This window comes from Heterodontus francisci, chromosome 2 (genome assembly GCF_036365525.1).
Source record: "Heterodontus francisci isolate sHetFra1 chromosome 2, sHetFra1.hap1, whole genome shotgun sequence".
NCBI classification, from domain to species: Eukaryota; Metazoa; Chordata; class Chondrichthyes; order Heterodontiformes; family Heterodontidae; genus Heterodontus; species Heterodontus francisci.
Window position 1 is genome coordinate 159,557,084 of NC_090372.1, and position 19,875 is coordinate 159,576,958.

General features: G+C 43.3%; 1 protein-coding gene and 1 long non-coding RNA gene across 3 annotated transcripts in view; one reads left to right on the forward strand and one right to left on the reverse strand.

Moving 5' to 3' along the window:
- itga8 (integrin, alpha 8) overlaps window positions 1-5,115 on the forward strand; it is a 239,702-nt gene extending 234,587 nt beyond the window's left edge. For both annotated transcript variants that reach the window (XM_068012828.1, XM_068012819.1), the window contains one exon: window positions 1,875-5,115. In XM_068012828.1, the coding sequence (XP_067868929.1) occupies window positions 1,875-1,961 (87 nt within the window). In that variant the 3' untranslated portion in view covers window positions 1,962-5,115. The remainder of the gene's footprint in view (window positions 1-1,874) is intronic.
- Window positions 1-19,875, reverse strand: part of LOC137347826 (uncharacterized) — a 69,751-nt gene that overhangs the window by 31,921 nt on the left and 17,955 nt on the right. The window lies entirely within an intron of this gene.

Sequence of the window (19,875 nt, forward strand, 5' to 3'; positions counted from 1 at the left end):
CACACTTGTCTACATTGAAATTAATTTTCCAATTACTCAGCCATTCAGCAAGTTTATTAATGTCTCCTTTTATTTTGCAACATCCAGCAACACAAGCCATTAGAAATAAAGGGGAAATGTTATGCTCCCTCCCTCAGCAGAGGCAGGGAGAGCATATAATTGGGTGGGATGGTGGCGCAGGTGGGGTGAGGGGGGTGGGGAGTTGGTGCACCCCACCACCTTCCCGCCTCCGCCGAAATTATGTCCGGGGCGGGAAAACTTGTGAACGGCCTTCCCACTCCGCCACCAATTGAGGCCCTTAACTGGGCAATAAATGCCCAATTAAGAGCCTCATCCCACCGCTGCCACAATCAGCCGTGCGGCGAACAGCCCTGTCACCGCACGGGAAGCACAGCAAGAAAAACCAGGCTGCTTGCTGCTCCAGGGAGGGGGCCCCTCATTAAAAGGCACTTAATAGTTGAATGAGGCACCATCCCCTGCCCTTGCTGCTGACCCCCTTTCACCCCTCCCCCACGACCCCCACCCCTTGAGACCCTTTCCGCCCTGAGCTACATGGGGCCTGGGTCCAGCGCTGCCCCTGGGCCTCGGGTAGGTGCTCCACTGGCAGCAGCCATTGCCTGTGTCGTGGCGCTGCTCAGTTAGGTGGGACTTCCTTCACCAGGAACCTTGATACCTTGATCCCATGGAAGGCCTGCCGCTGTTCAGTTATGTGCTTAAATGGCACTTGATTCGGCAGGCCTCCCACCTAAGATACGACGCGGGGTTCTCAGCATTGCTTTTGCTGGACATTGAGACCCCTGTTGCCTGGATAAAATACCGATTAAAATGTTTCTTGTTATTAGGGCAGGAGCACCATTATAAACTTTTCCTTTAAATCCAAGTCTTTGACTTTTTTTTACAATATGTTTCACAATTTTACTTATTTTCAGACCCCCAAAAAATCTGGGTGAATCCTGTCTGAATTGGGGCAGTTTATTAATATTAAGCCAGAACTGTGATCTATTAGTTTTGACCTAAAAAGAGCTCAGATTTTACATAGTGAGATGTAAGTTTTGAATTGAGTTAATTTGCTGTTGAGCTGAAGGAAACTTTACCTGTTCAGAATTAGCCTGCCCTTGGCTTTGATTCAGTATGAAGATTGTTTAAAAGTCCTCAAACAAGCCAAAAACTACATGATTAGTGCAAAACATGTGTAATCACTCACCGTAGAATACTAGAGTACGATAGTGACCACAGTATATTACACAATAAGAATCATATATTGATCACAGTTCACATTTTATCCTGATTTTCTGACCATTAACAATGAATAGAAAAATCTAACCCATGATATGTTTGAGGTGATGTAAATATAATAATATTTTAAATCTGCCATTACCACTTTAGTGATTGTTCATATATCATAGCCACTCATGACTATTGTGCCACCTAATGGTTAAATGCAGAGAAAAAAAATCAGTCATTTCTCATAACTTGAACTTTAGACTGTTTTAGCATATAATGGCCTAATGATATGAATTTGGAGTCTCATGAAATATTGTCAATTTTTATTTGAGTTTCTTGAAAATTTACTAGCAAACAAGAGTGGATTACAAAGTATTAAACAATGGTCTTCAAAGTAATGTGTAAGAAGAAATACTGTAATAAAAAATCCTTCTGAAACTTTTAATACCCAGCTGTTGTGCATTATTGTACTGTAAGCTTGTCTTTGTTATGAGCATTTAAACAATATTTAATTTGTTTGATGTTAAGAAAAAATATCTGGCTGTGTCTAGACATTCAGTTATAAACTAGAGTTTACTGTTCTTGTACTTCTAGTGTAATCACTTTGTTGTGGTGCGAATTTATCATTTAATCTGGCACTGTTTCCATAGTTTGGCTTCTTTGATCGAGCTCGCCCACCTCAAGGTGACATGACAGATCAAGAACAGCTTCACCCAGAAAAGGCTACAGATGCCTGAGGACTGACTACAGTTGCCTTAATCCACTAAACAGCTACTTTAAAGATGTGTCCACACCACTGAAAATTACTTTGTTATATTTGCTTTTGGCAAATGTGAAGAAGAAAAAAATAAGAGCGAATGAACTTTGAGCAAAACAATTTAACAAGGAAAGTGCCATTGTTGACCATGCAATCATCTGCAAGTTACTTTGCAGCTAGCATTTTACCAAGATAACATGATAAAATGCCTCTCAATGCTGTAGAGGGATACAGGGTGGGACGGTTAATTTTAAGTTACACTGTTTGTCTTGAAGTATATTTTTTAAGTGCAGGTGCTGTGCACTTTGTAAATTGGATAACATTGTGTCATATTCCAAGCAGTTAGAAAAAGTCTTTGCATACCTTTCATATTGCATTAGTCTCATGGATGCAGTGTTTTAAATGCATTACCATATTTCATGAATTACATATTGCCTTTCTGGTTGGGCAACTTATTTGAAATGCCCCAGGTGATAAGGACCTTAACCTCTTTTAAAGCAATCGTAGTGTTGATTTTTCTTGTTTGTATTGAGTTATTAGTTGAGATAGTGCTAAAAGGTAAGGAATTTTACTGCAAGATGAAAGGTGTATCTGTGAACAAATTATTTTGTTTTAAATAAATGGGAAGTAAATCTCAACAAACAAGACTAACTAGGAAGAAGGTAGTTGCAACATAAATCATTAAATGTAGTCCTTCATTATGTGGCTTTACAAAGAAACCTGCGCTCACAATGTCCAGACATTTTCATGTGAAGCAATTTGAAGCATGGTGTCACCCTACACTGGTAGTAGGAGTAACAGATTTTTAAACGTGCAATATTTTCTATATGTATTTATATGTTTCTAAAGCATGTTTACACTGGGATTTAGCCATATGTTGAATTTACATTAAGGTTTTTCTAGCAGTTTTGTGTATGTTTTATGGCAATAATGATCTTACAACTGTACAGAATACTGATGAGGAATTGCATAACCTCTTTGCAGTGATGAGCAATCAATTTTCATTTGTACCATAGATTTTTTATTTTATACAAGTTATGGATATTTACAAAATTATTCAGCTTCTGTATAAAAGCTAGATTTGTATGTTATGTACCATTTTGGAATATTTCTGATTTAAGTGAAAAATATCCACTCTAGCATCGGATACTGTTGTACGATAAATATACATTGCAAATGCATAATCGTGTTGGTATGGCTGATAGTACGAGGGTTTTGTTAGACTCAACAATGCAGGATCACTTGTTACTGATGAGGTTGTAAATTTTTTGATATTTGGAGCAAGGTATCCAATTCTCCCAACGTTCCATTTTAAAATTTACTTATGTGTATATCTGATAAATCTCTGTCATGTACTGTTATCCAAACCCAATAAAACTGAACAGTTAACACTGGGATGCATTTTTCCTGAATTGCAAGATAGATGCATTGTTGAACAGCAGAATGAGCTTTACTCTACATCTGATCTATGGTGTATCAATAATAACTGTGGGTTCTCCTTTATGCTGTTGGGCATTTTTCCTTGTTCTTGGCGTCTCCAAGATTAATAGGCAAGATAAGGGCTCATGGTGTTGGGGGTAATATATTAGCATGGATAGAGGATTAGTTAACAGACAGGAAGCAGATAGTGGGCATAAATGGGGCATTTTCAAGTTGGCAGGCAGCAAATAGTGGGGTGCCGCAAGGATCAGTGCTGGGGCCTCAGCTATTTACACTCTACATTAATGACTTGGATGAAGTGACAGAGAGTGATGTATCTAAGTTTGTTGATGATACAAAGCTCATTGGAAAGGTAAACTGTGGGGAGGATACAGAGAGGCTGCAAAGAGATTTAGACAGTTAAGTGAGTGGGCAACAAGATGGCAAATGGAGTATAATATAGGGAAGTGTGAAGTTGTTCACTTTGGTCATAAAAATAGAATATTTTTTAAAAGGTATGAAATTGGTAAGTGTTGATGTTCAGAGAGACTTGGGGGTACTTGTACAAGGAACACACAAAGTTAACATGCAGGTGCAGCAGGCTTTTAGGAAGGTAAATGGCATGTTGCCCTTTATTGCAAGAGGATTGGAGTACAGGAATAAAGAAGTCTTACTAAGGTTGTACAGGGCTTTGGTGAGACCACACCTGGAATACTGTGTGCAGTTTTGGTCTCCACATTTAAGAAAGGATATACTTGCACTGGAGGCAGTGCAGTGAAGATTTGCTAAATTGGTCTCTGGGATGAGGGACTTGTCCTAAGATGAGAGGATGAGTAAATTAGGCCTATATTCTCTGGAGTTTAGAAGAATGAGAGGTGATCTAATTGAGACATACAAGATTCTGAAAGGGCTTAATAGGGTAGAAGCTGAGAGATTGTTCCCACTGGTCACGGAATCTAAAACATGGGGACACAGTCTCAGGATAAGGGACCGATCATTCAGGACTGAGATGAGAAATTACTACACTCAAAGGGTTGTGAATCTTCAGAATTCTGTACCCCTGAGAGTTGTGGATGCTCCATCATTGAATATATTTAAGGCCGGGATAGATAAATTTTTGGTCACGCAGGGAATCAAGGAATATAGGGTGTGGGCAGGAAAGTGGCCATATAGTCCACTTCTGCTCCTATTTCTTGTGTTCATGTGTTATTGGATGCCTCTGTCTGCTATTGGGTGCCCCTTTACGCTTCAAGGTCGAGCCTGCACCGCCGTTCATTATGATCATGCCTGATCATCCAACTCAGTAACCTGTTCCCGCTTTCCCCCATGTCCTTTGATCCCATTCACCCCAAGAGCTATATCTAACTCCTTGAAAACATACAATGTTTTGGCCTCAACTGCTTTCTGTGGTAGTGAATTCCACAGGTTCACCACTCTCTAGGTGAAGAAGTTTCTCCTCATCTCAGTCCTGAAAGGTTTACACCATATTCTTAGACTATGATCCCTGCTTCTGGACTCCCCCACCATCGGGAACATCCTTCCTGCACCTACCCTGTCAAGTCCTGTTAGAATTTTATAGGTTTCTATGAGATACCCCCTTTTCTGAACTCCAGCGAATATAATCCTAACTCTCTCCTCATACGTCAGTCCCGCCATCCCAGGAATCAGTCTGGTAAACCTTCGCTGCACTCCCTCTATAGCAAAAACATCCTTCCTCAGATAAGGAGACCAAAACGGCACACAATATTCCAGGTGTGACCTCACCAAGGCCCTGTATAATTGGAGCAAGACATCCCTGCTCTGTGCTCGAATCCTGTTGCTGGTACTCCTCTACCATGTGTGTGCTTCACTCTCTCTGCATTCTCATTTTATTGGCCAGGAACATACATGGATCAGGCTGGATAGGGAACAGTTTGAATCAGCACATCTGAGTCAATAGCCTCAGCAGAATAATCAATGCAGAACTCAGGATATTCAAAGTGTGCTGCCAAATCATGCAGGTGACCTGGAAAATAGCACTGTCATGGCTAACAGTTGAAAATTGGTCATGGTATGTTTTACGGCACTAATCCCTTGCTCTAGTTATACCTGACCTGACCTGATGAGGCACTCTAATGATATGGCAAGACTAAGGTAGATGGACAAGTGCTGGAGTTGAATTCATGAAACTCTTGAGAGTCTCTACAATTAGGAGCTTTTTTTTGATGGTATATTAGTTTGTGGAGAACAAGCTGATCTTGAAAGTGCCATTGTGAATCCTAATAAGATTTTCTGCAGTCTGCACAAGAAAGCCTGAGATTAAATAAGAAGTTTAATAGATTACATGAAGCCAGATAAAAAGCAAGCTGAATCTATTCTGCAGTTAGGTCCACTGACTCACACCTCTTGGGCAAAGTGAATTGTACCTACATTTCTGCTGCATTTGTCAACTTAACTGAACCACTAGTATCTAGAAGGTAAATCTAGAGTGCAAATGGGTAAAGACCTATTATCAGAACTATTAACAGAAATCAAAAAGCTAAGTTCTGTATGGTAAAGGAGGAAGATAGATTAGATTATGCTGCAGTAGAATAGGATTTTGTTGCTACATTGAATTACTGAAGGACTCCAAGGGGAATATTTGAAAGAAAGTTCAAAAATTTAAAAAAAGTTGAAGAATAAATCCTATTTCAATTTTTTTTTGAAAGCAGTGTTGATGCAATGATATTCATATAAGGTAGTCAGACAGGAGCCAGGGAGACAGCATCTATTGTTCTGGCTGGCAGACTTAAATAGCTAGAAAATACAAAGTCAACTACATATTTTGTTGGTTACATATCTGTGTAGAAATTAAAGAGGAAAAAGAATGCTCAGCAATTTGTAAATATTGAAGATGACCACATTTTTTTTTAAAAGGTGTTTCTCTTTCACTAATTGTATACTGACAAATATTTTCAAATTATATAAACTTCACTTTTATAACATATTGTCTATATGAAATCTATTTTTAATAAAGCATGATTGTTACATATTTGTCTCTGGCCCAAAACAGCAAATTTCTTATAAAATATGGAGAAGTTAATCAAGTATTCATTTCCTACCACATTGTTCCATTGTATCTGAATATTTATTCAACTTTTTTAAAACTATAACCATTTTATCTTTATAAATAACCTAACCTTGAGAAAACTATGGGATATTAGCCAATTGGCTTTTAACCTTCAGCACATTATTTCTCATGATAGCTTTAAGATGCTTTATAAACGTGTTTATTTTTCATAGACATAAGCTAATGTCCATACTAAATAGTTTTTTATATTGGTACATGAGCAGAGCACTAGTCAGTTAAGCAGTTTACAATGACTTCATTTAAATAAGATTCCATTACCTTGATGACATGAGATGGTCAATGGATTCATATTTCCATTGACAGCAGTGATTTATTCCAGTGGTTATCATTATTTATTTTGTGTACTGTGTTGACAACAAATTTAATCCAGAACCTTCAACCCCTGGCTGGCATGAACATGGCAACTGACACAGTGAACTGGATTTTAAGAGCCCGCCATAACTTCCAATAGCGAGCTCAGAAAATGGCGGCCCACACGTTGAAGAGCTGCCACGATCTCCAGCGCAGCGACTCATTTACATAGCCGGTGCGGCCCACACCCTCCTTCCAATCACGGACGCAATGGCATCAGCTGCCTATGCACAGGCACAGGCACCAATAACAATTGCATTAACTATTTGCCCTTTCCTGCCCCCCAAAACACTTACCTTTTAAATCTGACCTTCCCCCACCCCCCAGACTGCACAAAGTTTAAAGTTCATCCCTTCCCACCATCCCCTACACTCATTACATTTATTTGACCCCGTTGCCCTTCCCCCCCCCACCCCCACCGCACTGGAAATCTTAACTCCTACTCCCTCCTCACCAGTGTCACACCGGCTTTCCCAGATGGGGAATTGAAGGCATGGGAGTGCTGGCTGCTGCACTGAGGATCGTGGTGATCCTGGACAATTGCAGGTAAGTTCATTTAAATTTATGCATGTCATTGATTTAAGTATGGGGATACAGGTCCTGTCGCCCAGCACTGGGGGGGCCGCCACGAAGCCTCGCCATTGCCGGGAGGATCAGGCCGGGCCCTCCCAGTGTCGAACTCTGTGGCGGGCCTCTGCCGAAACAATCTTCCGCCCCCACCCCCCCCCCCCCCCCCCCCACCCCAACCACAAACCCTTCCCCCCCCTCCCCGGCTGCCGGCACGGAGCCCAACATCATGGGCTTGGTAAAAACCAGCCCAATATCTATATTTCATTGGTTGTAAAGTGCTTTGAGACATCCTGAGGTTGTGAAAGGTGCTATTTAATTGCAAGTCTTTTAATATGGATTTGAAAGCGTTCCGTTCTCTCCTAACTATTGACAGTTTTCTTTACAAGATCTTGCGATAGATTGCAAGTTGTAGGGCACATTTTGAGCCCCAGCATACTGTGCCCTTGAGTGATGGTGCATTGTTTGCAATCACAATTCACAATGCAGTGTGAAAAAAGCTCTCTTGTGTCGTTTTGCACCAAGTTATACCCTAGGCAGAAACCTGGTAACAGAGATGGCACATAGCAACAGAAAGGAAAGGAGGTAAAAAGGGGGGAAAAACTCAAAATATCTTAAAAATGAGAAATTGGAAACAAATGCACATACAAAATTCACCAACCTGCAGCTATGGAAAAAAATTTAAACAAGTTGTTCCCATTGGAAAATTAGCACAAGAATATGAAGGCTTGCAGATCTGCTCGTGTGAATTTTAGAGCTACAAAGATGATAGGTTTTTTTTGTTCTAATAGCATGGTATTACATACATGCCAGGTTGGATTTTTAATAAAATTGCCAACACTATGACCAGCCAGCTGTCTGAAAATCAGGAGTCAAAAACAAACTGAACAAGATCATGGACCATAGAATAGTTAATTCATCACAACGGCAGAGCTCCCTCCCCGGGTCATAAAAATGATGGTTTCGGCTTCCTGGCAGTAAAAAAGGGCAAGCAGATGGTGGGTGGAGTGTGCCAACCAGCCACTGTATGCCTCAAGGTAAAATCACCCCTGTTGCTGTGAATAAAGTTAGCTCTAGATGGGACTTCTGTGACATGGGCTGGATTTTACCTTAGGCGGATGGGAATTCGCCACTGACTTAAAAGTCGGTGACGAACCCGCTTCCGCCTAGCCCGGGGATCCGTCCCACATTTTACGGGTCCCCGGGCTTTAAGTATTCCGAGGCGGGACTCCACTCACTTGAGGGAGTAGGTCCCGCCTCAGTAAGCTGCTGGCCAATCAGTGGGCCGGCAGCTCTTAGTCCCCGCAGCGCCATCGGAAGTGGTGGCCACTGCTGGGACTGCAGCCCAGCCGACCAGATGGAGCCAGGAGAAGAGGTAAGTTGGGCATGCCTCACCAGGGAGAGCGGTCCTTCCCCGGTGAGGCTGGAGTGGTCGTTTGGGGGGACGGGGGCGTCTTGGGTCCCGGGGGTGGGTTGGGAGGTAGGTGAGGCCCTCAATCGGGCACCTTGTGCCTGACTGCCATGGCTCCCTCCACAGCGTGCGGAAAGGCCGGCAGCTATCGCTGGGCGGCCTTTCATGTCTCCAGCACACCCGCTTGCCACGGGTAAAATACCTGTGGAGGCGGGCGAGGGCCCTTAAGTGGCCGTTAAATGGCAAGCCATTCCTCCCCCCCACTCCCCACCTGACCACCGTAAGGTTGACCGAAGGTGGGAGCGGGGCGTGTAGGCCTCCCAGAGCCTCCTTCTCAATTTTATGCCGCCCCCACGCCTCCATCCAACAAGCTGGGGCGGCATAAAATTCAGCCCAATAAATAGGGGTCTGGTGATGTAATGAACAGAGAGGGAAAGATACTTAATTGTTCTCCACTTATCCTAGTCAATGGTTCAAAGGCGACAAATCCCATGATAAACTTCTTTGAGGAAGGATGTCTCACTGCAGTGATACCTGGCCTTGGTGAGACCACATCTGAAGAATTGTGTGCAGTTTTGGTCCCCATATCTGAGGAAGGATGTTCTTGCCACGGAGCAAGTGCAAAGAAGATTTACTAGGCTGATTCCTGGGATGGCAGGAGTGATGTATGAGGAGGGATTAGGTCGACTAGGCCTATATACACTAGAGTTTAGAAGAATGAGAGGGGATCTCATAGAAACCTATAAAATTCTAACAGGACTAGACAGGCTAGATGCAGGGAGGATGTTTCTGATGGCTGGGGAGTCCAGAACCAGGTGTCACAGTGTCACAGTCGCAGGATACAGGATATGCCATTTAGAACCAAGATGACGAGAAATTTCTTCACTCAGAGGGTGGAGAACCTGTGGAATTCTCTACTGCAGAAGGCAGTGGAGGCCAAGTAATTAAATATATTCAAGAAGGAGATAGATCTATTTCTTAATGCCAAAGGGATCAAGGGATATTGGGGGAAAGCAGGAACAGGGTACTGAATTAGACGATCAGCCATGATCTTTTTTGAATGGCTGAGCAGGCCCGAAGGGCCAAATGGCCTACTCCTGCTCCTACTTTCTATGTTTCTATGTTTCTTTGAAACCGTTTTGCAAGATCACAAGATAATTATGGAGAAGAAAGACCATTCAACCCATATTAATTTATCCACCCAGAACATCTACACTTCCCCATTGCAGTATTGAGCAAGAGCTGATCACTCTCTGTGCGAGATACTTTGCAATATCAGTCCCAAAGGTAACTTATACTATTTTAAACTTATGCTATCTGTTCTATTCCCATAATTTAATTTAATGCAATACTTCTGATTTACCTTTTCTAAATGCTTACTCTTTTGTATACCTATATATATAAATCATCTTTCAGACAACTTTCTAGGCTAAAAACCGCAAAACTCTCCTGTCTTACATCTTAAATCCCTGTCACTAGAGATAGCCTCAAGGATCTGCCTCAAGCACATGAATTGTGTTTTGGTGACAAGAACTGGACGCAATTCTCTAGGTGTGATCTGACCAGAGCACTTTACAATTTGATCATGACGCCCTCTGACTTGTGTGCTACTGTTGGCAAGTAGTTCAACTTTCTGTCAGCTATGTTAATATGCTGCGCTGCATTGGGTGGATGCATTGAGCATCGAGTCTATTAAGACTCCTTGGTGACTTTTAGTATATCTGCAGCTTATTTAGCACCATTCATCCAGTATGCATGTTATCCATGTTTTTTTTCCTATGTGGCCGCATTCAATTTGATCTGCCATTTGGCTTCCCACATACTTATTTTGTCCAATGCACTCTGTAGTCTTTGACCTGCTTCCTCCAATTCCACTGACCATCCCAGTTTGATATCATCACAGAATCACAGAATAATACAGTGCAAAAGAGGCCCTTCAGCCCATCGAGTCTGCACCGATGCATTAAAGACACCTGACCTGTCTACATAATCCCATTTGCCAGCACTTGGCCCATAGCCTTGAATGTTATGACATGCCAAGTGCTCATCCAGGTACTTTTTAAAGGATGTGAGGCAACCCGCCTCTACCACCCTCCCAGGCAGTGCATTCCAGACCGTCACCACCCTCTGGGTAAAAAAGTTCTTCCTCAAATCCCCCTTAAACCTCCTGCCCCTCACCTTAAACTTGTGTCCCCTCGTAACTGACCCTTCAACTAAGGGGAACAGCTGCTCCCTATCCACTCTGTCCATGCCCCTCATAATCTTGTACACCTCGATCAGGTCACCCCTCAGTCTTCTCTGCTCCAGCGAAAACAACCCAAGCCTATCCAACCTCTCTTCATAGCTTAAATGTTCCATCCCAGGCAACATCCTGGTGAATCGCCTCTGCACCCCCTTCCTATAATGTGGCGACCAGAATTGCACACAGTACTCCAGCTGTGGTCTTACCAAAGTTCTATACAACTCCAACATGACCTCCCTGCTTTTGTAATCTATGCCTCGATTGATAAAGGCAAGTGTCCCATATGCCTTTTTCACCACCCTATTAACCTGCCCTTCTGCCTTCAGAGATCTATGGACAAACACGCCAAGGTCCTTTTGTTCCTTGGAACTTCCCAGTGTCAGGCCATTCATTGAATATTTCCATGTCACATTACTCCTTCCAAAGTATATCACCTCACACTTTTCAGGGTTAAATTCCATCTGCCATTTTTCTGCCCACTTGACCATCCCGTCTATATCTTCCTGTAACCCAAGACACTCAACTTCACTGTTAACCACTCGGCCAATCTTTGTATCATCCGCGAACTTACTGATCCTACCCCCCACATAGTCATCTATATCATTTATATAAATGACAAATGATCATCTGCAAATTTATCCACTTTGTATTGAGTTTTAGACGTCAGGTGATTTAGGTAAATGAGAAACAGTACTGATCCCAATAGCAAGCCCTGGTGCACCTCAGTCAGCACACCACAGTATCCGAATATAACTTCCCTAATGAGTGCTCATTCCTTTCTCCCCTTAATCAGTTTCTTATCTATTACCATGAATCCTTAACACTTTGAGTTTGACTTAATGTGAGAGAGCCAGCATTACTGGCATCGACTGTAAGATAAGTCAAGGGAGACAGAATTGGAGTGGGCTGGGATTGGGGAGGTAGTGGGAAATCCTATGGAGCACTCCTTCTCCTCCTCGCTCCACCGAAAAAAAATTAACCTATCATTGACAGCTGCTGGCAAATCCTGAATGGGGCAGAGCAATGCCTACCCCGTTTGTTGTCAATTAATTGTAAATGGCATTTGCTTACAAAAAAGGGTACATTGATGCAGGCCACTGCTAAATTGAAAGCAAAATACTGCAAATGCTGGAAATCTGAAATAAAACCAGAAAGTGCTGGAAATATTCAGAGGTCAGGCAGCATCTGTGGAGAGAGAAACAGAGTTAACGTTTCAGATCTGTTGAAAGGTCACAGACCTGAAACATTAACTCTGCTTCTTTCTCCACAGATGCTGCCTGACCTGCTGAGTATTTCCAGCACTTTCTGTTTTTATTATGGCTAAATTAATATGGTTTGTGCCCTTTTTATACCCCAAAAATGAGAAGCTGCCCCAATATGTCACAGGACTTTCCACCATTCATTTGTGATGCTGCTTCTTCAAAGATGCAAGATCTTCCTCTTCTGAATCCATGCTTGCTACTATTTACTAGGTTATTATGCAAGTACTCATCAAATTTACTCATGGTAATGAATTCCACTACTTTACACAAGATGGAGGTGAGATTAGGTTTTTTTTATTCTTTCATGGAATGTGGGTATCACTGGCAAGACCAGCATTTGCTGCCCATCCCTAATTGCCCTTGACAATTGAATGACTTGCTAGGCCATTTCAGAGGGCAATTAAGAGACAACCACATTGTAGTGGGTCTGGAGTCACATGTAGGCCAGATCAGGTAAAGACGGCAGATTACCTTCCATAAGGGACATTAGTGAACCAGATGGGACAGCAATCGATGATAGTTTCACAGCACCATTTGTGAGACAAGCTTCCAATTCCATATTTTCTGTTTATTAATGGGGTGTATTTATGAACTTAAAATTTAACCCGATGCTATGGTGGGATTTGAACCCATGTCCCCAGGACAGAAGCTTGGTCCAGTGTCTTACTAGTCCAGTGACTTACTAGTCCAGTGACTAGTCCACTGCACCATCATCTCCTCTGTAATTACCAGTGTCGCTTTTATCTCCTTTCTTGAATTTTTTTTATTTTATGTTGCGAGTAGACAATTTGTTAAAAAAAAAGGAGAGATTAATTTGCAGGTCCCTCGGAATCAACGTAAGTCTGTGTAGCTAGAAGCAGCATATGTGAATGAATTTCCCCCACTTGGATTATTTCGAGAGATAAATAATTGCAGTCTTGGAGTTTGCATTCGCAACTGCAATTTATCATTTGTGCCTTGAAATGCAGTGTGCTCTTGAATTAAATTCCTTTATTTACTGTAGGCAGATTAACATCATGTAATGTTGCACAGCATAATTTCAAGGCCATGATGAGTTCCTGATACTGGCTGGATACACTGGGAGAGGGGAATTAAAGTGAGAGCTTTACTCAGTTGGCTCTTGCACATCTGCAGCTGGCTGTGCAGGTCAGAATGAATTTGAAGAGTTTGGGAGCAGGGCAACCATTAATCTCTTGGCTGAAGTTGGAATGTCATTTTAGAAGATCAGGTAAAGAAAAAGGAAAAGGACTGATGAAAAGAAAAGGGAATTTTACCCCTACATTTGAAACAAGAACTAAAGTAGCACAGGTAGTAGCCTGAAAATAGGACACCTATTCATTCTTTGTTTGCAGGACATAACACATGGTTCAAGGGAACCTAATTGAGAGGAAGGAAATTATTTTAAAAATAGAACAGAAATAGAAATAGAAAGGTAATTGGACATTGTTTTATTCTGGAAAGAATAAAATTCTTTATTTGCAAGGGGAAAAATACATACTCATGTTGCAGAAGAAATTTGTGAATAAAACGTTCCCAAAATATTCAAAATTGTCAAAGGGAACAAAATTAACCTGAACACAAACAGGAAGAAAGAGATTAATTTTTAATTATAATGCAATTTAAACTGGTAAGAGTGGTATATTGTGTTCTCTGCTGGTCAAAAGGAACATGGGAGCACTACATAGAGCGTGGGAAAGAGGAGGATGACATGATGGAATGATAAAGTGCATTCTTAAAGTTCTTAAAGGGATAGATATTAGAAAATGTCTCCCATGGGAATTAGACCTTACATCATTATCCACAATGTGGGAAAGAGATCTTAATTCTCATTATCAGCAAGCAATCTGCCTCATGCAATACTTTAGATCATTGCATTCTTTGCTGTGGCTTCATTTTATAAAACAATAATTCACCAGGTGGTATGATAATTGCCTTTTCTGTTCTGTTAGAATTGCCGTTTTTTCCTATGTGTATTACATATAAAATAGATCACAAAATATGTTAAGCGTCTGCATTCTGCATACTTTGCCTGATCTCATCCATGCCTTTATCACTTGATTACTTATAATGCTGTCCTGACCAGCCCCCATCCTCCACTTTCTGCATGCTTCAGCTCACCAAAAACTCTATTGCTCATAGCCTAGCCTGCACCAAGTTCCAATCACCCATCACCCCTATCCTCGCTGACCTATATTGATTCCCAGTACCCCAATACCTCAAATTTAAAATTTGTTTAAACCTCTTCATAGCCTCATCTCTCTCTAAACCCCTCTGACTGTCCACCGCCCTGTCCAATTTTTCGATTCTCCTTAAAACACACGTCTTCAACTACACTTTTGGTCATGCCTCCGCATATCTCATTCTTTGACTCGCATGTCCATTTTTCATTCTTCCTCTGTGAAGTTACTGCTGGTATTCTATGATTACACCAAGTGGATATTTTCAAGCTTTTTAATCTTTACTGGGGATTTAGAAATGAAGAAATGTACTTAGCATGATTCCAAACAGGGGTCGGAATTTTACGCCCCCTCAAAGAGCGGGATGATAGTGGGGGGTGGGAGCGTAAAATGGAGTGGGAGGCTCGGGAGGCCCTTCCTGACCCATTCCTGCCTCCGTCACCTCTTTACACAGGGCAGCGGCAGCAAAAGACGGCCCACCCACCCCAGATCAATCAAGACCCTTAAGTGGCCAGTTAACGGCCACTTAAGGGTCTCCGCCCACCGCCATGGGTATTTTATCCTTGACTGGCGGACGTCCCAGGCCCAAGCAAAGCTACCTGACAAAAGCAGGTGGCTTTCTGACGGTCTTGGGGGTGCCCTCCTGATCAAGCACACTGTGCCCAACAGAGGGCTGCCCCTGATGCCCCAACCACCCCCAACACCCAGCATGCACCCCCCATCCCCCCAGTCAACCACCCTTGCCTCGCCGGGGCCCGGCCGATTGCCCCCGGCGAGGCCCCAAAAATTTACCTGTTCTCCGGGTTCGCCGACATCTTCCATCTTCAGCTGGGTTACAGTCACAGCAGTAGCCACCGCTCCCAGTGGCACTGCTGAGACAGAGTTGCCGGCCCTCTGATTAGCTGGCAGCTCCATTAGGCGGGACTTCCTGCCTCAATGAGGTGGAAGTCCTGCCTCAGACCAAGTACAGTCCTGAGGAATGCAAATGCGGTCCGGATCTCCATGCCAGGAGGAGGCGGGTTCGCCACCGGCTTTTCAGTCGGTGGATGGCTCCCATCTGCCGAGGGAAAAATTCCGGCCGGGATTTTTCTAGTCAAGTGCGGCAAACCTACCAAAATTAGTACATATAGCAGACTGGATTTTGTACCTGGGCAAAAAGGAGGGAGGAAATCTGCCTTTACCTTTTTGTTGCCTCCTTGAGCAATCCTCCAGCCTTCAAAAATCAAAGTTTCAGGAGGCAGGATTCCCGTCCCTTTATAGACGGGGCTCCCATCTCCATGAGCTGCCGGCCAATCAGAGGACCAGCAGTTCAGCAGTATCAGCAGCGCCACCAGGAGCAGTGGCCACTGCCAGTACTGCAGAGGCCTTGGACCCAGGCTCCGCTCTGGAAGCCCGGAAAAGAGGTAGGTGAGGCAGGTTGCTGGGGCCAGTCTGGAAGGCCCCGGCAAGGGAGGGACTGGGGTGTGGTCTTGCAGTCCAGGGGGAGTGGGGTCTCACGGGATGAATGGTCCCTGGTGGGGGGACTGCCACGGACCACAAATTGCTCACGGAGGAGGGACGGCCTCCCAAGCTCATGTTACAAGGCATCCTCCCCGTGTGACAGAGGCCCCTCCAACCGCTACTAAGATCCCAGGGGGCGGCGGGAAGCAGCCCTTAATTAGCCGTTAATAGGCCATTCATGGGCCTCAATTGACCTCTGGGTGGAAAGGCCTATCCCACCCCCGGGAAGACCGCTGGGCAATGGGCCCTCTGACCCAGTGCCCCCTCGCCAACGTGGCAATACTCCATGCCCCCTCACCCCCGCCTCCGATCCTACCTCATGGAACAACACAAAATCCAGCCCAACGTATGTGTGTGAGTGTGTACCATTAGCTTCGTCTGACAGAAGAATTGAACACCATTTATATAAAGGAATAAGGATAACAGCTAATGCCATGTATTAGTAGTAACTGGAGGTTGGCAATGAGTGTGAAGAGACAGGAGAGAAATGAAATCTTCTTGTGAAATATGAAGCGTGATGGTAAGCACAAAGTTCTAAGTCTATAAAGACTACTGTGCCTGCGATCTGCTAATCTGAACTTAAGTACTATCTTTCTTATTGCTCCCTGATACAGGGGACAGTGGATTAATCTGGGATTTCCAATTGATTAAAATGATCTTATTAAAAAAAAACAGCAGCCTCGTAAGCAGTATTGTGAGATAAAGACAGAAACGCTGGAAATGGGCAGCAAGTCAATCAGCATTGGAAAAGAGAAAAATAAGTTTTGATCTTTAGGTGATTGCCCTTAACTGCAAAGTCCTTAGTTCTGGTTACCAGAGAATTGTCCCTTTGGTAGGGAATATGGCCAATTTTTAGGCACCACATGAGATGGAACAGTGTCCCCTCCCTCAAAAATCCTTAATACATTAACACTTACAAAATATGAACCAGGGCTCCCTTTCCTATAAGTTTCAGTTTATTTTACAGTCTCCTTGAAAAGATTGCATCTTGATAAGGAATTTTGACAGACTGCGCCTCGCAAGAACATTTTTGGTTGCTTCACACATAAGTCATGTGGGTAGTTTGCCTCCTGCTAAACATCATCTGGATTTCCAAGAAAGTCTACCATATCCAGGCTAAGGGTTGGCTAGCTTCTATCATTAAATGAGCTTGTAAAGCTAAGACCCATCCATTCTGGCTTCAAAGCTTATACGTGTCAATGGGTAGAGAAGGTATTGATGTATAACCCTGAATGAAAGGGCTGAATTTTATTGGCATGCCACACATTGTGGCGGTGTGATTTGAACTCAGCGGCCTTCAGGCGCGGGCGCTGCCACTGAGCCCCCGCGATATTTCATGCAGGGTCTCATTTAAATGGAGGGGGTGGAGCGGCCACCCCTAATGACGTAGAGGGGGCAGCCGCTCAATCCCCGGCAATGGCATCCGGCGCCACCGCACAGGCACTGGTGCCATTTTTACAGGCATCAAACCCTTAGCATAGATTCGAATTTTTAAAGGTTTAACATTGATTATTTTATTTTAAAAATATTAAAAACTTGAGGCCCTTTCCCAACCCCCACAATGGTATTTTTATTGGCTGATATGAATAAAATTTAGTTCAGTCCCAACCTGAACTTCCACCCCCCTCCCCCCCCAGCCTCTTCACATTTGCCCTTCAACCCCTTCCCACCATCCCCACAGCCAATAAGAATTGTTTTCCCCACTCCCCCTGCCTCCCGCCCTGATAATTCTAGTCCTCCCCCCTCCCACCAGGTCTCACCTCGGAACTCCAAATGGAGTTCCAAAGGTGTGTGAGTTGTGGCCATAAAATTGGTGTGGGACTGCCGCTGTGACCAGGTAAGTTAATTAGCATTTTGTTTTCATTAATTTAAACATGTAAATGAAGACCCGGCAGCTTGGCGGTAGTGGGGGTACCGCACCGAGGCCTTGCCGCCACCAGTAAAATGTGGAGGGGCCTTCTCAGAGTTGTGGGTCGTGGCGGGCCTCTCCACCACGACACACAATGTCGAGGGGCTGGTAAAATTCAACCCAAAGTAAATTTTAAGTACTGATGATTATTTGTGCAATCATCAATCAATGTGGATAGACTCTCCAATGTTGGTTCTCCAAGTGGTGCACTCCAGAATGGTAGATGGCAATTCATGTCCCCAGGTTCACTGAAAGAGTAAGGTAAATTCAGAAAGCCAATTATCTCAGTATGCAACTTAAAGCTCTGTCTGACAACTCAGGATGCAAAGAATTGCATCAAAGGCTTGGCCAATGGAAATAAGATGTAGATGAATTTGAATCTAGTAAATAAAATGGTTTATTCTGTGGAGTGCCAGGATTATTTATTTTAATCAGTAGGAATTGAGGAGGAAGCGGGTGCTGATAGAACAGGACCACACAGTTCATGCAACAGAAATTGGTGGAATAGGAGAGTCCAGACAGAGAGGGATCAAGGGTGGAAAGATAGTGATGTGGCAGAGAGAATAAAAGGAAAGCAAGGTCAGGGAGAGCTTGGCCAGGCATAAAGGGACAGATCAAATGGACAGAGAAACACTGGGAGCAGGAGAGGGGAAAGGATTCAAGGCTTGGGGGATGAACATAGATAAAGAAAGATTAAGTGAATAGCCAGATGTCAGAACAACAGAGAGAAACACACACGTAATCAAAGTGGAGGGAGAAAGACAAAGGGATAAATAGACAGAAAACAATCAATAAGAGACAGAACTCACAAGAGAAATAAATGAAGACTGAGGCACTTACCAGAAGTGCACAATCCCATCTCCAATACTCCCACACTTGCAGATCCCATACATCCACTGCATTTAGTGCACACCCCAATACTAACCTCCTACCAGTACGTCACACTCACACACCACGATCACATTTTGTAACTCACACTCCCACCTTTCCTTTCCAGAACCTGCAACCTCCCATCCTAAACTGCAAAATATACCCCTATTTCCCATGCTCACAATGCGATTTGCTGCTATACCGTGAAAGCAAATGTCTTCCAAGACCTTCCCACTCATTGCTCCCCATTGCAGCCTCCTGCCCAGACATCCATATTTAACCTCCATCCCTCTCTCTCCTGCTATATTTTGCAGCTTCCATGGTTAGGACCAAATTGCAGCCACTGATTGTCATTCATTCCAAATATCTCCTGCAACAATCATCCATATTTTCCACCCAACTCCTTCAGCTCTCTCCAACATTCTTTAGCTTCTCCCATACTATAAGCCCATCTCTCTACTCCAAGGCACTTCCAGACTCCAACACTACCCACTAGTATGGACAAATCCGGCATGCCCCTCTACCAAATCTAACACCATCCCTCTAAGTGCTATTAAATTGAACACCCATCACCCCAATTCTACTAAATCCAGTAACAGTGGCTCCCTGAGCCTAGATACAAAAACTCCTCAATACCGCAAAACTTCACAAGTTTATCCTTGACCCATTCTCTGCTATTAATGCACCCCATCTACCTATCTAGAACTGCCAACATCTTTTCTGTGTCTCCAGTTTCAGACATTTTGTGGGACAAACATTAAGGGGCCTTTAAAAACTCATTTGTCAAATATCTGTCACTTCACTTTTAAATGCTACAATAGAATTTTCTTTCAGTATCCTATCTGGTGGGGTATTCCATGTCCTAACTATCTGCTGTATTTTAAAAAAAAATTCTTCTAACCTTTCCCTTCATTCTTTTGCTGGAGGTCTTAAATTTATGATCCACTGACCAGTAGAACTAGTTTTAATTAACTTATTTATTCAGAGATACAGCACTGAAACCCTTTGACCCACCAAGTCTGTGCCGCCCAACATCCACCCATTTATACTAACCCTACAGTAATCTCATATTCCCTA